At 43.9% G+C, this 19,961-nt stretch overlaps 4 protein-coding genes across 4 annotated transcripts; all 4 read left to right on the forward strand.

Annotated features, from left to right (window-relative positions):
* Window positions 1-507: 507 nt before the first annotated feature.
* Window positions 508-837, forward strand: LOC131281996 (endocuticle structural glycoprotein ABD-5-like). Its single transcript, XM_058311377.1, has one exon. It carries the CDS (start codon window positions 508-510, stop codon window positions 835-837), a length of 330 nt encoding a protein of 109 aa, XP_058167360.1.
* A 2,429-nt stretch (window positions 838-3,266) lies between these two features.
* Window positions 3,267-3,676, forward strand: LOC131281998 (flexible cuticle protein 12-like). Its single transcript, XM_058311378.1, has 2 exons — window positions 3,267-3,391; window positions 3,487-3,676. Exons 1-2 carry the CDS (start codon window positions 3,267-3,269, stop codon window positions 3,674-3,676), a joined length of 315 nt encoding a protein of 104 aa, XP_058167361.1.
* A 1,945-nt stretch (window positions 3,677-5,621) lies between these two features.
* On the forward strand, window positions 5,622-5,828 carry LOC131281999 (cuticle protein CP14.6-like). The gene has a single exon (XM_058311379.1). It carries the CDS (start codon window positions 5,622-5,624, stop codon window positions 5,826-5,828), a length of 207 nt encoding a protein of 68 aa, XP_058167362.1.
* Window positions 5,829-18,544: 12,716 nt separating this feature from the next.
* LOC131281612 (larval cuticle protein 65Ag1-like) lies at window positions 18,545-18,944 on the forward strand. Its single transcript, XM_058310953.1, has 2 exons — window positions 18,545-18,663; window positions 18,740-18,944. Exons 1-2 carry the CDS (start codon window positions 18,545-18,547, stop codon window positions 18,942-18,944), a joined length of 324 nt encoding a protein of 107 aa, XP_058166936.1.
* Window positions 18,945-19,961: the final 1,017 nt, after the last annotated feature.

Raw genomic sequence — 19,961 nt, forward strand, 5'->3', positions numbered from 1 at the left:
GCCCAAGATTTACAACCCTTCACAATGCTGTTGACCCTCTCGATGGCCTGCCAATGAGTTTGTGGCTGGTTATTACAGTACCACCAGGTGTTATCGGATGTGTTTTGTGCACGCTCGCCTTCATCCACCACCGTCTTTAACTTCGTCTCTTAAGAGTTCATTCAAACTGTGCCACATCTTCCATGGGCATGCAATTTCTGCGTGCGCCCCGATCGGATGTCCAATAGTTTTCGAACTTGACATTCACTTTACGAGCAGCTCTTTCCTTCTTAGTGCCCTGCCGGTGGATTGGGTAGAGATGCGATGCTACGCGCTACTATATGCTGACCCATCGGGCTAGGAGGAACACCCCTTCCACACGAAGGTCATCGTTTTTGCATGGATGGTTCGAGGTATAAAAAGCTGCATCGGTACACTAGACCTGCATCAGTTGCAGCGTACTCCACAATCAAGCCGATTCTGCAAGTCGCTCTCGTCCGTTGACACATACGCATATCTCCAAGAACCATGCACGCCCAAACCGTTTTCTTGCTCTTCGCCGGTCTGCTGGCCCTTGCCCTGGCCGCCCCGCGTCCCGCTGGCGACGAAAAGGACGCCCAAGTTCTGCGGTACGACAACGACCACAACGGCATCGATGGGTACAACTTCCAGGTTGAAACCAGCAACGGCATCCAGCGTCAGGAGCAGGCGCAGCTGAAGCAGTTCGACGACGAGAACTCGGCCCTGGTCGTACGCGGCTCGTACTCGTTCACCGCCGACGATGGTCAGGTGTATACGGTGAATTATGTTGCTGATGAGAACGGATTCCAGCCGGAGGCTCCTCATCTCCCGAAGTAAAGCAATCGCGTGCTATGGCTAGTTGAATAAAATGTTTTCATTGTTTTGCCCAAACTGCGTGTTTTTATTAATTTCCGAAAAACATATTCTTGATCACTATTATGAAATGTTATGTGTGAAAGTGAAGGTTCTTTTCTACAGGTCACATTAAAAAAGTTTTTCGATACAAATTTGCTTTTATCCCGTCAACACCAAAGTTTATTGTATTTGTTTATTTTTCCATTTATCTTTCTTATTTTTTCATTCTTCATGTATGTTTGTTCTTCTCTAATAGAACGGCTATTTAAGCTGGGGATCACCACGTTGTATTCTAAATTTCGAGGAAAAGGATATCGAGCTCAACGGACTTTTAGGACAGTAACTATTTTACTGTGTAATTGATTTTCTGTCAAGTGATGCTTCGAAGATTCTACCGGACAAGAACTCCATTTCCCGAAACCTGGCTAATAGCATGCGTGGTAAGATTTAAGAATCATACAATGAATGAAAGTATCGGATCCGAAGATATGTTATTAAATTATTTTGTTCTTTTATATGACTAGAATAAAATTGGTTTTTGTTACTTTTACTTGATTTTATATTAAAATACTCTGTTCACACTTGTATAGTTTTCAAGTGAAGATATGAACACATATGCTAAACGGGAAAAGTTCAGAGAACTCATAAAACGGTGAAACATAAAAATGAATACTAATGCTGGAACAGCAGATAGAATCACCAAAAATGTACGTGAGAAGAGTTGATAAAGAAAGTAAGAGATGCTCTGCAGTATAACTGTGCAGAATGACTCATGAGAACCGTGACTATGAGAAAATTTGCAATAAAGCTAGCTGATAGAGAAGGAATATACCGAAGTCGAAGATCAGGCGGAGCGAGAGTTAAGAGTGTCCATAGTGACCATTCGATGTTAAAAATAACACACGGTTTGAACATAACCAGCAGGTGATCGGATATGAATAATTGGAAACCCCCCTGTCCGTAATGGACAACGGTTCTGGTAACAGATTAATCTTTCGCGTGTCCAAACATCCTTTCGGAAGCAATTCCCGATCAACGGCGCGGACCAGCAGAATGCAAGACAAAGCTCTCCCCCGAATCGAACGACTTTGCCAAACCGTGGGCTAACTTAATCCAGACATCGATCATTCGAAACGTAAACGACCTCGACATTTGCGACCCCCAAACCGTGCCGCTTCCGACCACCCGGTGTCCGGTAATGGCGTGAAATATGTCTTTCCCGTGCGTCACAAGGGGCAGATGCAGTTCAGATGTTCGCCTCTTTTCTCTACAGTCTTTTCTAACCGCTTGTTTGCTTTTCGCGAATCGGATAGCATCGTTGCCATTCGTTTGTTCCGTCGACGGGTGGGACGTATTGATTTATCCGGCCCGGATTGCATCCGGTGCAAACAATTTTTTCTTCATTTTGCAGCAAACACTCGAAAGCCGATTGGTGGCATTGAAATTTCTTCCAAACGCTGGTGTCACACACGCTTCTCGGCGCTCGCGGCAGCAACGGAAGGGCCCAACCGTCCTCGCAGTACGTGCTTCCTCCGTTCCAATTTCCCCCCAAAGTCGGCCCTAACAGCTTTGGCGCCTTCTCTTCCCCGAGCACGATGGTTGACGAGACCGAACCGTACCATCGTCGAAACCGGTTCAACATTTTCATTTCGGGTGTGGGTCACATAAAAATTTGAATTGCTCTCTCTCTCCCCCTCTCTTTCTTCCTCCCTTGCGCGTAGACCAACACAAAGTCACACGTGCACGGATCGCTCCACGCACCCGCCTGATGATCGGATTAGGAGGAGTTGTCCCTGTATTCACCAAGGCTTCTCCCACATCCGTCCCCTCCGCTAGGACTGGCGCGGCACGTTGTAAGCGTCCATCTTCAAAGGCCCTGGACGCCATTGGATTACCCGTCGGGGATGATGCGCGTGACTCCGCTAGCTCGAGGCGGGAGGATCTGCTTCAAGATAAACCGGTGGTGGCCACTGGCACGACCACGAAGTGTGTGGTGGGGTGAGACTTTTTTTTTGTCGTTGGCCGTTTTTTTCCACCAGACCATCTCCAGGACCCCCGTCGAAGGAGTGGAGGAGCACGCTAGAGATCTCGGAGTTCTCTTGCCCGGGCTGCTTGGGGCGCTTGGATTGCAACACTCTCGGAAGAGGGGGGGGTTTGCGGTTAGTGAGACAGCCCGCGGTCTGTTGGTGGACCGCACACACCGAAAGACGGGCTAGACGGCCCGTGCCAACCCATCCGCCCAAGCGCCCGAACCGCGATGGTGAGTGTGATTTAGTATAAATAGAAATGCAAACCGTCCCCACAGTTGTCAGTTGTCTAACGCTTCTTCATCGTAGCACAAAGCGTCCTGTGAGTGAGTTTCTTTTTGTGCGGTGCAACAAACGAAAACCAAAATACCAAACCCTACCATCATGAAGTTCGCCATCGTTTTCGCCGCCGTTCTGGCCGTTGCCCTTGCCGCCCCCGCCGACGAACGGGACGCTCAGGTCCTGCGATACGAGAACGATAACCTGGGAGTCGATGGATACAACTTCCAGTGAGTAGAGTAGTGTTTGACCCGGTCCCGGGCTTGTTTGTGCCCGTGTGCTAATGCGCCTGTGTTTACCGCTTTCTCGTTGTGCACGTGCGCAGGTATGAAACCAGCAACAACATCAATCGCGTCGAGTCGGCCCAGCTGAAGAGCTTCGGTGATGATGTGTCCGCCCTGGTCGTGCGCGGATCGTACTCCTACACTGGCCCCGACGGACAGGTCTACACCGTGAACTACGTCGCCGACGAGAACGGATTCCAGCCGGAGGCACCTCATCTACCGCGCGCCTAAGCGTCTGTGGTCCCTTGGGTTGCGTAACTCCCTCTCTACCGGGGAGTTACCGTTTCCGGCGCAGCGCAGCGGCTAGCTAGCGTTTAAGGATATCCCACCACCACCTACAAACACACACTCACACACACACACCATCTTTGAAACAATTACTCAATTTCGCCAATAATAGCTGTGACCTGAATATTATTTTTTATTAAAAAAAAATCAACCAAAAAAAGAAACACCGCATTTTGTTAGTGCATTTTGTTGTTTGTTTTTACCAAACTACAATTCTTTCAGAATGTTTGGTTGACCGGTTCAAAATATGGTAAGTAACAGGTCCTTGTTTATATTCATGTCTCAACTAACATTAACTCGTACAAGATTTATTAGAGATGAATGACTTAGAAGACCGTCTAAATAACAAACAATAATGGTAAGATAAACGTTCAATAGCTAAATGTTCTTCAATAATGACACCCACTTCTCCCTCAAAAAAGTGGACATACATTATAATGAGGCTTGGATCAGCTTTTCTTAACTCTCTTATTTTCCAGTTATTGAATCGACTTAATCGTTTTTACTTTTTTGTAAAATAAATTTAAAAATAGTGAAAACTATAAGATCATAATATGTATAATGTAAATAATCCAGTAAGGTTGACGGTAATACCGAATAAGAGCTTCTTCTGTTTCACTTGAAGACGATCGTTTTTGATCTTGCTTGCTCGGGAGTTTGTTAGTCCCAACCACTCCCAGTTGAGATTTTAAGGATCTACTTGGTAACTGATACCTCTAACGGTGATGTCAATGGCCATGGATCTAGTTTGACGGTATGCCGCTAAACTATGGGATAAACCATAACCTTTTATACACTGCTATAGTGATACACTACTTATTTATGAATGATCAAGTGTATTAACAAGTGCCGAAGTCGTCTACAAACTATGAGACAAGTTGTTAATTCGGAACCAGCACCGGAGTAAGCTTCAAAATTTTCCGGAGTTGGTTGGCCCCGACTCTGGTTTTTCTTTCATTAGTTCTTGCACGTACGTTGGCTCCAATGGACAGGTCTACGCTGTGTACTTCTTCATTTGTGGAACGTAAACACCAAAGCCGAAACAATTACTCAATTTTAACTACCATATGTGTGATTCCATAAATACATCACAACCTAACAACCATCACACGTGTTAATTTAATTTGTTCATGTTTGCAAACGTTAATCTCTTTATGGATAGTAGGTGATCTGTAGTTCGTTCTCATCCTCCACTATTTTAAGGATGCAGCTTGTGAACTTGTACTCTATCCAATTTGTCCTTTGCGGATTACAAAGGTGCTTCTGCATACTCTTCGGAAGATCGCCATATCCCTACTGAATAACATTCCTAACCAGATCTCTCAAGGCAATTGGATTCGTTGTTACTATTACATCTTCGAGGTACACATGGCAGTTGAAGCAGAACTTTTACCTCTTATTTTATGAACATTTTGTGAACATTCCTTAAGCGTTTAAGCGTCAAAATTATTGGTTCAGGTTCATTCCTTCTTCCATCCTTCTTACCGAAAATTACACATGCAGTGAATGTGTTTCATTTAATGTTAAACAAAGAACCTTTGGTAAGAAAAATATTTGCAACAACATTGGAAAAGCTTGCACAAAACCTCTCATTGTTCTTCTACTTCCTCAAGTATAAAAGCTATCTTTGTAAAGTTGGACAACCTCCTAGAATTTTTAGCATAAACGGTAAAAACGAGTAAAACGCAATGTTCATGAGTATTGGTATCTTTGAGTATGAAAGTATACCAAAACGGTGGTGAGCAGTCAGTTTTCTATCGGTGCACGAAGTAACTGTTGGACTCTTTATAACGTACGATAAAAATATCTTGCGTTTGTCGGTTGTTAAAGGAGTTTTCATTGTTTAATTGTTCAGTGTGCAAAAGAGAAGAAACTACAGTCGATCATCATGAAACTTGCCATCGTTTTCGCCGCCGTTTTGGCCGTTTTGGCCGTTGCCCCCGCCAACGTACTGTGTGCATTCGGCGATGATGTGGCCGCGATGGTCGTGCGCGGATCGTACTCGTACTTCGGCCCAGACGGACAGGTCTACACAGTGAACTACGTCGCCGACGAGAACGGATTCCAGCCGGAGGCACCTCATATACCGCGCTAGTTTAAGCGTCCGTGTGGTCCCTTGGGTTGCGTGGCTAACGTTCAAGGATATCTCATCACCCACAAACTCACACTTACTCTATTTCAACAATAATAGCTGTGACCTGATGATGATTTTTAATAAAAAAAACCAAATCAACGATCATCCGGCCCGTAAGAAAATTTAGTGTTTCATACAAAAAGCCCAACTCAATTTTTATCGGATTTGTTGACGATGTCAGGTTTAGTTTCTTCCCAAAAATAAAGATTGAAATTTTTCAATACCAGCTGACTTTCTTGTATACAGAAGTTCCCATTACGTGATAAAATGAAGCTCGCAATAATGAAAACTTCGGGTAGCTGAGTTACTTTAGTTACTGAGAGTACGCCAGTAAAACCAAAGTACTATAGAATAATTGAGATAGAAGATTAATTTCAAGTACAATTAAATAATGGTAGTTATTGGTTTTAATAAAAAACAATTAAAAACTTCATATGCTGAAAATCAAAATTCAACTAAAATAAGTATGAACATGTTTTAAAAAATGTAACAATCAGGACATCTTTCTGATCACCTGACCCTTTTTAGGAAATGCATGTCGACCCCTGCCATAGTCGAAACAATTATTCAATTTGAACTACCATACAGTGGAGGACACAAGAATAGCATGCCAAAATTTTATAAATTTCTATAAAACTTGACCTGTTACGAAGATACCTTACGTTGTGTGTGTGTGTTGTTTTTTACTACGTGACCTAACTTTATTTAAACATTAAGTGCTTAACTTAACTCTAAAGCGACGAACGTCCGACGGACGCGGGAGCTGATGAAGAAGGAAGTTTTACAAAAATGGTTTCCCGCACCGGTGTCCCTATCACATACACTAAAATAAATTTAATGATGACAGAAAACTGAGCTAGTGATAGAGCGAAGACAACGGACTGATATCTTCGAACGATACGACAATTCGCTCTTATCAGCTAAGCTCCTAACCCTAACATGTAAACACATTCCCTATCACGATCCCTACTCACAACATGACCTATCTCCCGTTTTGCACGTTTAAGCCAAATAACTCCTGAAAACGGGGAGGAAATAAAAATAGTACCACTTTTGGTTTTGTTCAGCAATTGAAGATATTTAAAACTAATTAAAATTTCAAATGGTTTTTAAGATATAAGCAGTTCGTTTGGAGCCCATACTATAGAAATTAAAATTTATTAGTTGTGTGTTCTTTGATTTTTCATTAATCATCATAATTTCATCATGAAAGTAATTTAGAAGCTTTTTTTTTGTTTAACGTCAGGGAAATCTTCAAAAGATCCGGGCGCGACTCCGAATGCCGGATTTTTACCGACTAAACAACCTGACGGGTACTGCCCACTTCACCGCTGACCGTGACCGCTGGTATTGGTCATTGGCTGGGGCCTGTCTCTGTGTTTTGCGAGCACACACCTGAAAGCCGCTTGGACTTTCGCGAAGCCCTTGCGCGTTGCGGCTACTTGTCCGCAGCTTCAGCTGCACAACTTCCGTGCCGTGGGGCACCTCTGAAACCGCCGCCTCCTCCGCCGCCGTCAAAGGGCTGCGGCTGGTTTCGTCGGTCGTCGCCTCCCGTGGAGCATGGGAACTCCGGCTCCTGGAACGAGTGGGGATGCCTTCCTCCACATCCCCGTTCCTTGGTCGTCTGCGGCTTCGGCTCCGGTCCTCGTGGTGGTCGCGAGGATGCGTGCTGCTGTTGCTAACGTCATCGACTACAGGCGCTGTTGGCGGGTGACTTTGCAATGGATCAGTGCGAGCTGAGGCATTGGTGGCGTGGCTGCTGCGACTCCTAGAGCGATGGCTGGTGCTGCTGCCAACTTCCACTTTGCGTTGTCTCCTGCTACTTCGAGTGCGGCCAAGTGGGTCAGTCCGAGCATGGAGGCTAATGATACCGATACCGTCGGCCCAGTCGGTCCAGTCGGTCGCCTCCAGCTTAGCTACTGCTCGTCGCTCCCTGGGACGGCGGGCACGCTCCTCATTCCACTCTCGCTGGAGCACCTGCGTAATCCATCGCACCACTTCGGTTATACGGCTCCACTCCTCTTGTCCGCGGAGGAGGTGCCACTGAAGAGTGTCCGGTGTTACGGGCACTTGCTCTCCTAGCTGAGTGAACACCACGCGAGTGTCGTCAAATCGGGGGCAACTGAAGATGGCCGCTTCTTAGCTCCTTTGGAGCCGCTATGGTTCCTCATCAGTCTGGAAACTGCATTGCCGACTCGTTGTGCCTTCTCTGCAGCGCCCCTAAGGTGCGAAAACCATGAAAGCTTTCCGTTTATCTGCACGCCTAGATATCTGATCTCCTTGCTCGCAGTCACTACTTGCCCGTTGATGGAAACGGGGACTGAGTTGCCACCGGCCCGCTTCGAAACAAGAACCGCCTCCGTCTTCAGCGGCGCAATGCTGAGTTGATGTGCCACCATCCACTCATTCACCGCGGTGACTGCTGCCGACGCGCGCCTTGAGGCTGCCTGCGGACTGGTGTCCTCTGCGAGTAGTACCAGGTCGTCCGCATATGCGACCAATTCCACTCCGTCCGGGAGCTCGACGGAAAGAACACCATTATACATGATATTCCACAGAGTGGGGCCGAGGATCGACCCCTGTGGAACACCCGCACTCAGGCGCCTCGACGCTGGTCCCTCGCGGGTGTCGAATACAAGTCGACGATCGCACATCCAACTAGCAAGCATCCTCTGTAGGTCGAGTGGGACCTCCATGTCCTGGGCTGCTGCTGCGATCTCACACCAGCTCGCTGTGTTGAAGGCGTTCCGAACGTCGAGTGCCACCACCATGAGGCAGTGGTGAACACGGCGACTCTTGCCCGGCTCCATGGTGTCCAGCGACAGTCCTCTGCGACATTCACCAACGACTCTCATGATCGCCTGAGTCGTCGATCGACCCCGACGGAATCCGTACTGCGCCGGGTGGAGGCGAGGGTTGTTTGGAGCCTCTAGATGCTCGTTGAGCCTATTGAGTATGAGGCGTTCCAAGATCTTGCCTGCGCCGTTAAGCATCCCCAGGGGTCGGAACGACGAGGACTCTCCTGGGGGCTTGCCGGGCTTTGCCAGTAGTACCAGTCGCTGCTCCTTCCATGGCGACGGGAACATACCACTGTCAAAGCAGGACTGATACACCTGCTTGAAAGCCTCGGGGTACTGGCCTATGGCTACCTTCAGCGCCCCGTTGCAGATCCCATCGAGGCCAGGCGCTTTCCGGGGGAGTAATTTAGATGCTGGGTCAGAAACACCATCGCTTCCTTAAAACCGAACTAAAAATCAAAACTGACCATGGTATCACAGCAGTATGGTTCATGAAACGTTCGGGTAACGACGGCCACAAGGACCAACGAGAGAGTAAACCCCAGCTTATCACCGATAGGCGAAAAATTTATAAATAAGGAGCAAACCAGATAAGAACAGCGATGCTAAATCATACTGAATTCAACTTAAGGTGCCAATAAGACATTTACATCAAATATTGTTGCGAAGGAAAAACTGCAAGTAGCCACAAAGATTCCGCAAGCACAACATGACAAAGTCACATCCGCTAAAACGGATCAAATTCGCTGTTAGTTATTTGTTGGAGCAACGCATGAAAACGAGTTCTTTCCACGCAATATAATGTTCATTCTTTGTTTTCTCGATGTTTGGAAATATTTTTGGCTAGATAGGGAGGATACAAGAACCTGGTGTTAAAATGAGCTGGAACGTTGGTGGTGTTAAACCATTGATATGGGGAGCTCTCTCACTGCGACAAAAGCTTACCTTTCCAATGGATCTGAGTGAAAATGAGTTGTATGTACTAGATACAAGCTTAATTTTTTTTAAATAATTGTAAATATGAATAAAATTAATCTTTTATGGGCTCAGGCTTCGTTTTCCAAAAAAAAAAACCGAATTTCACAAGTTTATGACGACTACAGGTTGGATTCCTGACAAAAAAAAGAAGAAAAGAATGGAGCTATTAAGGTGGCTAGCAGGCTCTCTGTATCCTAATCTCATAAAAAAACCTTTGGCCTATTCATGGCCATTATGGTAGAATTCAAATGTCAAACATTGAAGCAACAATAATGTGCTAAGTCATATTTGTGAACGTTGGTAGTGCCATGAGACGAATTCCCTGGCAATCTTGATTTTGTACCTCCAAATCATCCCTTATTGGAAGTATTAGATACAAGTACTCTTACTGTTGCGAACGCAACCTGCTTCTTTCCTGTTGGTAGTACAAGAGATAAAAACGGTGATTTTCGTTAACGGCCTTGTGGCACGTTTTAAAAACTTCACTCTATTTATTCTGGGTACAGGAAAAAGGACTTCATATGATCGTGCTTTCGCTTTTATAGTGGCCGAACGCACGTTGGCCCCCACCCCCGGCTTAGCCCGAAGTTGAATGCAGGCCCGAAGATAACGAAATATTTCCTGTCTGTGGGACGGAGCGTTACGAGCGTTACGCGTTCGTAACACTTACATTTACTAATCACATCATTAACATATATTTCAATTGAGTTTTTGTTAGAATATCTTCAATTGCTGAACAAAAACCAAAGTGATGCTATTTTTATTTCCTCCCCGTTTACATGAATTTGGCTTAAACGTTATTAGCCCACATTAATACGATTGTAATCCACTGGAAAGTTATGAAACAGGAACTTGTAATAACGTTCCAAACAGCAAAAAGGTATAATTTTACTGAAATTTTAAAAATATTGGCAAAAAACAGAGTGATACTATTCTTGTTTCCTCTAGTGTATTATACACATTTTGTGAACATTCTTAAAGTGTTGAAGCGTCAAAATGGTCGGTTCCGGTTCATTCCTTCTTCCATTCTCCTTTCCGATATAATTACACATGCGATGAATGTGTTTCATTTGATACCCAATGATCATGTAGACGAACAACGGATCTGTAGTCTAATTTTCTGGAAAAATCTACACTATGGTTGGTGATGACGAAACCAACTATCTCATCTAGACTTGTCTCGCAAGCAGAAGAGTTAAAAACATTCTCGTATCATCGTTCTACATAGATTGTAACAATCAATGTTATTGTAAGTAAAACTGTTCACCATAGTATCACATTTGTTAGAGAAGCGCTCATCGGAAGTGTTATTATAGAATAAGCGGTTTTGCTGTGCCAGACACCTTCCATTGGTGACCATGTGTAATGTTAATCCTTTCTCACGCAAATGAATATACCACCTTTTCAGAGCTGGTACACGATGCTTTGTTGCTATGGATGATCAAACAAAGAACCTTTGATAAGAAAAATAGTTGCATACATTGGAAAAATATGCTCAAATAGGGTAACTGTACCAATAGTGGTGCACTTAGTACTGTAAATACCAAATAGGTGTAATTTATGAGTGTTAAGAACACAATATTCTACATATTTGAATCAATTACGATCGAAGCATGACTTTTCTTCTGAAAAACATCTATTGTCACCGTAAACCATACAAAATACACGAAAAAAAGCGTATTTTTCTTCCTAGTCGGTTGCTCCTATTATGGTGGTATGGTTCCTATAGTTGTGGTATCGTGTTCCTATAGTGGTGGTAGTACGACAAACTTGAATATTTTTTGACTATGACTTATTTTTGAAGCATATTGCAAACAGAACGGTAAAATACTCCTTGACCAATGCTTTGTCATTGAAAAGACTGTATTGTTTTACCGAAATATGTCCAATTTTGATTCATAAAAATGCTCTGAATATTACAGCTAAAACTATAGTATATGCTTTATAGCGTATCCTTCGCCCGCTTTCTTTTTTCTTTCCTCTGCTTCTTCTGCTGAGCTTTCTCTCCAGTTCCGCTTTGTTTATTTTGTAGCAACCGGATAAAATGACTAAATTTACCTGATTATATTGGCCAAAACCGGAATAAAACTAAAATATACTTGTGAAAAAATCTATGGCTACTATAGGAACAACTTGGGTATTTGTGCCTATAGTGGCACTATAATAAAAACTATAAAAATATAATAAAATTATGCTAAAATGCACTAAGTTCGTATAAATCAATTACATTGGAGTATGTAAGTAGCAAAATCATATGGTTTTAATGATTTTGTAGTGATTTATAGCCTTAAGAAAATCATGATATCCGTTATAGATTCTTAAAGAATGCAGCATGTTGGGACAACCTGTTTAGAAAATATGAATTTTGGAGCTTATATATTACGGAATGAGATGGTTCATATTTTTAACACTCCGCAGAAGATCAAAGAACATTTCATAGAAGAACAAATAACTCCATTGCATATATATCGGCGTAGATCTAGGATTTTATTCCACTACAACCACTATTGGTACTAGCTCCACTATGGGTGCACTTACCCTATAAAAGCTATCTTTGTACAGTTTGTAACCTTCTAGAACTTTTAGCAAAAACATAAACGGTAAAAACGGGTAAAACGCGATGGTCACGAGTATGCTCATGTGGTACCTTTTAGTATAAAAGGATACCAAAACGGTGCTGAGTAGTCAGTTTTCTATCGGTGCACGAAGCAACTGTTGGACACTTTATAACGAACGATAAAAATATCTTACGTTTGTCGATTATAAAAAGAATTTTCATTGTTTAATTGTGCAGTGTATAAGAGAAGAAACTACATCCGATCATCATGAAGCTCGCCATCATTTTCGCCGTCGTTCTGGCCATTCTAGCCATTGCTCTTGCCGCCCCTCAAAGCTTCAACAGCCGCTCAGACGGACAGGTCTACACCGTGCAATACGTCGCTGACGAGCACGGCTTCCAGCCGGTGGCACCTAATGTATCGGGCTAGTTGAAGCATCCGTGTGGTCCCTTGGGTTGCGTAACTCCATCTCTAACGGGGGGTATCCGTTTCCGGCGCAGCGCAGCGGTTAGCTAGCGTATAAGGATGTCCCACTACCACTTACAAACACACACTCCTGGTAAAACCTAGTTAAAATAAAAGCAACCGAAAAAAGAAACATCACTGTGTAGTGCATTTTGTTCGTTTTTTACCAACATACAATTCTTTCAGACTGTTTAGTTGACCCGTTCAAAATGTGGTAAGTTGTCCTTGGTTTTTTTTCATCTCTCACCAACAGTTCTTCTTTTTCTTCTTGGCGTAACGACCTCTTGGTCATGCCTGCCCGTTAAGGGCATACGAGACTTGTTTCTCTGTTGTACGTGGATAGTCAGTCCTCTCGTACAGGGGAGGGTCCGGTCTCGGTTGGGATTCGAACCCACGCCGTCGAAGTGGTGAGCCCCGGCGCTCATGAGCCGTCCATCGGCTGCAGGAATGCAGGAATGGCCGTTGTCCTTGCCGTTCCCGCTGTCAAGAACGAAAACCTGAGAGTTGGTGCATCTACATTTCAGTTAGCAACAGTGCTTGAAATTACGTTGAGTGGGTAATTTCATATGATTTCGTCGTTTACGGCATCCGACTCGCGCTTTCATTTCCTTTTAATCATCTAATCATCGACTGACTGACTTGACAGCGAAGGTTCGATTCCCAACTGAGACCGGAGCATCCTCTGTACGAGAGGACTGATTATCCACCTATATAAAGGCAAAATTTTTTTTGCTAAACATAGTTTAAAATGTTTAATTAAGAAAGAGTCTCCTACTTGTGAACTTACACCATTTTTCGCAATTTAAATGCAATACAGCAACTTTGTTAGAACTATAATTTGCCCAAATTATACAGCATTGTTTTTTCTCTCTCTTTTTAAGAAAAAATAAAATTATTTATTTTGAATTGGATTGGTTATACATGTCAGCAACAACGATGTATAGAAAAAAAACCATGCACATCCCAAGAAACTAGCAAAAATGTAACCATATACCTGTTCTTTTTATTAGAGAATGCCCGAGGTTTGCAATTTAAAAACTCTTTATTATGTTTAGTTCAACAAGCAAGTTCAAGGATCACCATACACATGCAGGTGAGTGTTCAAGTACTTATAAATATTGTGCATAAAATGAAAATGAAACTTGTAACCTTGTCAGTCTTTCCAAAGCCTAAAGCGACTCGACGACACGCTGTCATCATTGATCCCAACACGCAATGGTAAACGATGCCTCATTAACCGTGAGTGGTTTTATCAATTTTACATCACGAAAAGAAATTATTAAAATGATCCTACATCGATCATCTTAATTTAACCGACTGTTGTTCGCCCAATTATCGCCGAGCCACCCATTCGAGATCCCACTCATTGCTGCAGGGAGCTCTTGTAATTAAAGCACCAGTCGGGTGGTCGTTCAGGAAAGGCTCCTGCTCGCTGACCCTACAGTATAAAGATATCGCCCTACAGTATAAGATGGGCTATCGATCGATTTACGTACTTAACGAAATGAGGGAAAAAAGGAAGAACTGCCTAAAGATAATGATTCACACGTTGGTGAAGTGGAAGCCCCCTGGTAGCCGTTGCCTCGGGTGCAATTTTGCGAGGATGCCACTATAAGCAGAAGAGAAACATTTGCAATCATTATCGACAACGACCAACGCAGCGATCATTTTTCATATGAGCACTTGGGGGGTCACAGCACGGGAATATTTGATTTTAACGTGTGTCCGATCCATTTCAGCAACCCCTAAGAACCAGTCGCGAAGGCCTGGCCAACCTTCTTTCGCTCGTAAATTGTTGCCAGGGTGGGGAAGGGGATCTACAGGTTTGAAGCGAGTTGTACGATAAAATGGCACCGCTTGGCAGATGATACTACCCGCTTGTGGGTGTTTGGTGACTTGAACTGACAGATACTGCTGAAGATGAAACCAAATGATTAGCCTCTGGCACAGCATGCGTAGCAGGACGAATATGGCTGGAATCGGACTGAGCTGTCTCGTAAAGATGGTCGTAAATCGGTATAAAATGGAACGGTATGCTGTGATGAAGACGGGCGAACCAAAGCCGCCTCTGGGGAATGGCTCATCTCTCCATTCAGAATGGTGCATTAGCTCGCGAAGGCCTTGGAAGGTCATGGCGTGCACGTCGGACTTGGGTCAGCTGGTGATTCCTTGGAATATGCGATATTTTTAGCGAGCCGTCACGTCGTTGAGGCGAAATCACGGCATAAAACCATTAAACCCCTGCAACTCACTGGGATTTCCTTTACACTAGCCACCCGAATGAGCAGTTGGCGTCAGAAGCCATCAAAGAAATTCACCAAACTTACCACCACGATCGTACGCCGAAGGACACGAACGTTATGATTTCCCCTTTTCAGGGGTTTGTTATTGATCGTTTTGTATTACACTGCTTCTTTGAACCACCGTGAAGCATGAAACAAGTGGTGTGAGTGGCAGCCCACCCCGACGTTCGGGAACTGAGGTTCATCGTTATCCTCACGTCGTTAGCTGGTGCGACTGCGGCGTCTTGGTGAGCCACTTGTGAACTCATCTGCCGCAGTTAAAACAGTCCCAAAAAGGGGCTGCCACATTAAATCTTTAGCGACTGTAACGTTCAAGCACAAACCAATGCAATAATAGTGGCACGACTTGATTTAGCTGCGGCTGTAAAAGCACTCGGTTGAAGAGCTTTACAACTGCTGTTACGCCGTCTACTAGAAATATTAGCAGTTGTAAATTAACATCTGCCCGATTGTTTGAACGATGGCTTCGACACACAAAAGGCCTGATTGATAATATTATTTTCTGAATATTTAATTATGTACGAATGGCGTGAAATCGAATGTTTTCGACGTCTTTTGAGTGTTTAAAAAAAAATTCTTTGTTAGTTAACTTTTAGCTTTTCTGTATTTACTTTTTCATATCATGAAATTTTTCCTGTTTGTCATCACGTTCAGTTGTTTTAAGTAATTTAACGTTAATATAAGGTACAGTTTCAAGAAAATGGTTAATTTACTTATTCCGCCCTAAAGTAGGCAACAAGCAATACATCATTATGTATCGAAACATTTGAAAATGATCGAATTCACTACATCTTTTTTTGCTTTTGTTGTTGCATATCAACGTATCTGCTGAAATGAAAATTTCGAACAACAATTAATTGTCTAGAAAAGAGGCATGTCTTAGTCAATTGTTCAGTAAATATGCTCCTAATCGTATTTTCTGCACGTTGAGAAAAGCAAAATATTGTAAAAATCAAAAATTATTATGCTTTTGATTGCGTGCACTGCATACCTTCTTCCATACTGGTAGAAGCAAGAAAAAGAAAAGATTCACTAGGTACATCTCCCGTTCGTAAAGACAATGTCAGATCGCAGAATGGTTCGCGAAGACGATCCAACCGGAAGCTGAGTGCATACTGTGCGACTACCGCGGCGTGAGACCGACGTCAAAACGCCAACGCCTGCGGCCTCGCTCAAAGTGAACGAAATGAGGAAGAGAAGAAAAAGGTTGCTTTGGAAAGTAAACACTCACACAAAACGAGCCTTTAACGCCGTCATAACGTCAGCAAACCATCCACCGAAACCGTCCGAGGAAAACTGCCGAGGAATTGCAGCGGGCAGTCAATTGGTCAACCAAATCTTGAACTTTCCGCCCGAAGGTCAACACACTGGGCAAATATGCTCGACCGAATATGCGCAATGGGAGGAGTGGTCGGTAGAGTCGTACAGTACTTTGATGAGAACATGGCAATCAAAATATTAGCCGGGACAAGTTTGGTATAATTGTCTCCACCTTTACTCCTCCATCTTCTCCGTCGTGTGTGCGTGGAGGTTGCTCCACACTGTATGTGACGGGTTAGTTTGGCTGTTGACTTGAGCATTGACATGTGTCGCGGACAACCGGTTTCGATGGATCTTTATTTTTGGCAGGCTAGCGATCGTCCGGCTGCGATTCAATGAAAGTGAAGGTGAATATCGACACTCGAGATAACATTGCTTCTGAAGACGCTCCACCTGTCCAGGTTTGCAGTGGAGAAAGTGAGTAAAACGGCAGCGAGGAAAGACAATCAAGTTCAGGTGACCGAAAGCAGTGTACGAAATGCAAAAAAAAGTTTGCTTTCTAGAACTCGAAATTCATCTCATTTAAAAAATCTTACCACACGCACAAACGAACTTAAACCTTTTAGGTAGCGCTCGGTGACTGTTTTCCATAATCAACCACTTATCCGAAACGACAGCAAGAAGCAGCAGCATTTCGCAGAAAGCAATCCCAAAATACCCGATCTGGGCTGGGTTGAAAACTCGTTGGTATCGCAGAGACCGACACGCTGTCATCCACACCACACTGTATGCTATGCAGGTGCGGTGATCCACAGGTGCCATGTCCGGAGATCGCGACGGGAAACGTGTTTCGATTTATGGTCACCAGAGAGAACCCCACATCAACGACGTTACTCTTATGGTTCTGCGCTGGGATCTGATATCTTTCTTCTTTCGATACTTTGCATACTCGATTTTGATAGAAATTGAGGATCGTCCGCAACGCAAACTAAATGGTAAAAAATAGAAACTCGGCAGACACCCTTGTTTTTTAACTGATTTTGCTGTTCTCCGGTGAATCTAGAAATTGACCGTCTGGTTTAGCTTCGATTAAACCCAATTTGTTTTTAAACTAGTGTGAAATCACCACAAAGAACCAAAATTTTGCAGCTTATATTTTCGATAGCCTTTATTTCCATTTTATTTCAGAACTAGTTTAGGTTTACAACCTCTCATGACAGCTTCCTGTCTACATCCTTTATCTTACAGATAGGCGATGTCCTACTGGTTGTAGATAAATATTCTCCTGCCACGTGCTTCCGAACCAGTTTTTAGACCAAGTCCCTTATTTTAGCGGACATTCAACACCTTCCATTTGGAAATGGGTATTGACCAGTATTTAACAGTACTCTAGGTATAACAAGAACTGTCTCCAGTTTGTCGTTTTGATTATTTGTCACACGCGGGGTCGACACAACGCACGCAAAAGCTTTGCTTAAGCTAAACTCTTCTCGCGTGACCGACGACCTTTCTAAAAAGGACCAGATTTTGGAATCTTCTTCTGGTGATGTATTGATAAACCATTTTGTCTTCGCATAGGACACCTTCTAAGCAGACTGACAAGCAACAGCAACAAGGTAGACTCTCCGAGGATGGCCACAAGAACGAGAACGAACCACATCCGAGCAAAACGGTCTGGAAAGAAGTTGAAAAAGTGTCCAGCCAACTCGTATCTTTGGCGTTGGTTCCGTGGTGGCCGGGTCATAACTTTAATTTTCGAGCTAATGCGTATGCTAATGAGGATCGACTTTATCAATGAAACGAAACGGGTCACATGTCGCCAAGCGTGAGGTCTCGGGAAAAGGGAAGCAGGAGTTCACAATCGCCAAGCTGGGGCCGTTTATTGGTAGACATTCTGGCCCCACCGGAGAGGAACAGTACGCGTCCATTTAGCGCCCGATGTTAGTTGGAGGTTGTGAAATCGTATCAAGCGCGAAGTTTGATTTCATTTTATTTGTCGTTCCTCCGAAGAAGGTATTAAACAACTTTTCGTTCACGATGGGTGAACTCTGGTTGGCGCGGGGTGCTTCGGCTGCAGCTTGTACGCCCAACCAGATGGAACAGTGTATTGCCTTTGTATCCGTGGAATAAAATTAGGCACCACATTTTAACCCCGACATTTGCATAACATATTAGCCTCCCGGCCCATATATAAAGGATACTGTCGCACGGGGTGAGCCAACTAGTTGTGTTCTCAACCTTCGACCAGAACGTTTCGCGCGTCCCAGTTTAGCGGCCTATCAGCTTCCAGCAGCATCAGTATCATCCAGCCCATCATGAAGACCGTGATCGTGTTCGCTTTGTTCTCCCTGATCGCCATCGTGGCAGCCGCTCCCAATAACGCCAATATTCTCCGATATGACAACGTCCAGGATGAAAGTAGCTACAAGTTTGGGTAAGTGCTTAGTAGCAGATAGCCCGCGAAAGGGTGTTATGTTTTGGCGTGATGCGTAACAATGGCTGCATTACAGGTTCGAGTCGGACGATCAAATCACTCGCGATGAGGAGGGTCAGTTGAAGACCGAAGAGGAAGGTTTGAGCGTACGAGGCAGCTACAAGTACGTCGCCGATGATGGCGTCACGTACGAGGTGCAGTACATCGCCGACAGCCAGGGCTTCCAGCCTGTGGGAGACCACATCCCGCAGGAGTACGTCCCGAACGTGCCCAGCCTATAAGAGAAGCGCAGGATCTTTTCATCTTTCTAACTGTAGAATCAGATACATCCCGTGATACCTCAATCTGCGCAAAGCGCTCTTCTAAGACTTTTTGTTTTTATGACACCATTTTTCGACCATAAATAGAGATTCTCTGTCGTGTTGTTTCGACGTGGACGGAAACCTAAACACACAGACACACCCAAAACGTAAAAAAACCCCATGGATGTTACCATCCAGTTTGTGAACTTTTCATTCGTAGCAAGATGACAAAACCTACGCCCCAAACATTGCAAATAGTCATGGGTCGGTGGAGTTTCCTGGTGATTTCTTCCCCACTGCGTCAAACGGTAACGTCACTTCTCAAACAAGTCAATCTAGGAAATATTCTTCTCGTTCTGAACGGCGTTCCACCTGGATCTGCGGAGTGTTCCGCTGTGTGTGGAAGTAATCAAACTATTTGTCTGGCAAATTTCCGCCTACGAGTACGCTGTTTGTGTGATACAGAGATAGTAGGCGAGAAAGAGCGCGATCATGTTGCACCTATGACTGCAGCCGATGTGAACCAACGGAGCAAATGGTCAGAAACGTTTTGTGAACTACAACATATGGATACTGTGGCATTGAAGTGAGTAAATAGAGTTACGGTGCAGTAAGCTTTTCAAACGAATCCGCGAACAAAAGATGCGGACAAATTATGCACAGATTAATTTGAGCCGAACGAAGCAAATAACCGCTGACCATGACTGAAGTTCCTTGCATTGATTAGCACCAAATTTATGCAAACGTCATATAACAATAACTCACAAAGGTGCTGAAGGCTTATAATTTGGTATTTATCATACACGAAAAAGGTTTATTTTCTTCAACAATGGTACATTTGATGGAGTGATGGAGAAACAGTATATTCGAAATAAATTGAAAAAAAAAACAACATAGGCTACCGTAAGTATATTATTTGATGAATTTTAAAGGCGTTTTGAAGATTTTTTAAACAAATTTAGTGATTGAGTTTGACTTTTATCAACATTTACATGT

Source organism: Anopheles ziemanni, chromosome 2 (assembly GCF_943734765.1).
Source record: "Anopheles ziemanni chromosome 2, idAnoZiCoDA_A2_x.2, whole genome shotgun sequence".
Lineage (NCBI taxonomy): Eukaryota > Metazoa > Arthropoda > Insecta > Diptera > Culicidae > Anopheles > Anopheles ziemanni.

Excerpts from the sequence above, each read along its gene's own strand:
- LOC131281996 (XM_058311377.1), top strand. The coding sequence starts at position 508 with ATGCACGCCCAAACCGTTTTCTTGCTCTTCGCCGGTCTGCTGGCCCTT.
- LOC131281999 (XM_058311379.1), top strand. The coding sequence starts at position 5,622 with ATGAAACTTGCCATCGTTTTCGCCGCCGTTTTGGCCGTTTTGGCCGTT.
- LOC131281612 (XM_058310953.1), top strand. The coding sequence starts at position 18,545 with ATGAAGACCGTGATCGTGTTCGCTTTGTTCTCCCTGATCGCCATCGTG. Across the intron at positions 18,664-18,739 it reads GAAAGTAGCTACAAGTTTGG|GTTCGAGTCGGACGATCAAA; the intron begins GTAAGTGCTTAG and ends GCTGCATTACAG.
- LOC131281998 (XM_058311378.1), top strand. The coding sequence starts at position 3,267 with ATGAAGTTCGCCATCGTTTTCGCCGCCGTTCTGGCCGTTGCCCTTGCC. Across the intron at positions 3,392-3,486 it reads GTCGATGGATACAACTTCCA|GTATGAAACCAGCAACAACA; the intron begins GTGAGTAGAGTA and ends GCACGTGCGCAG.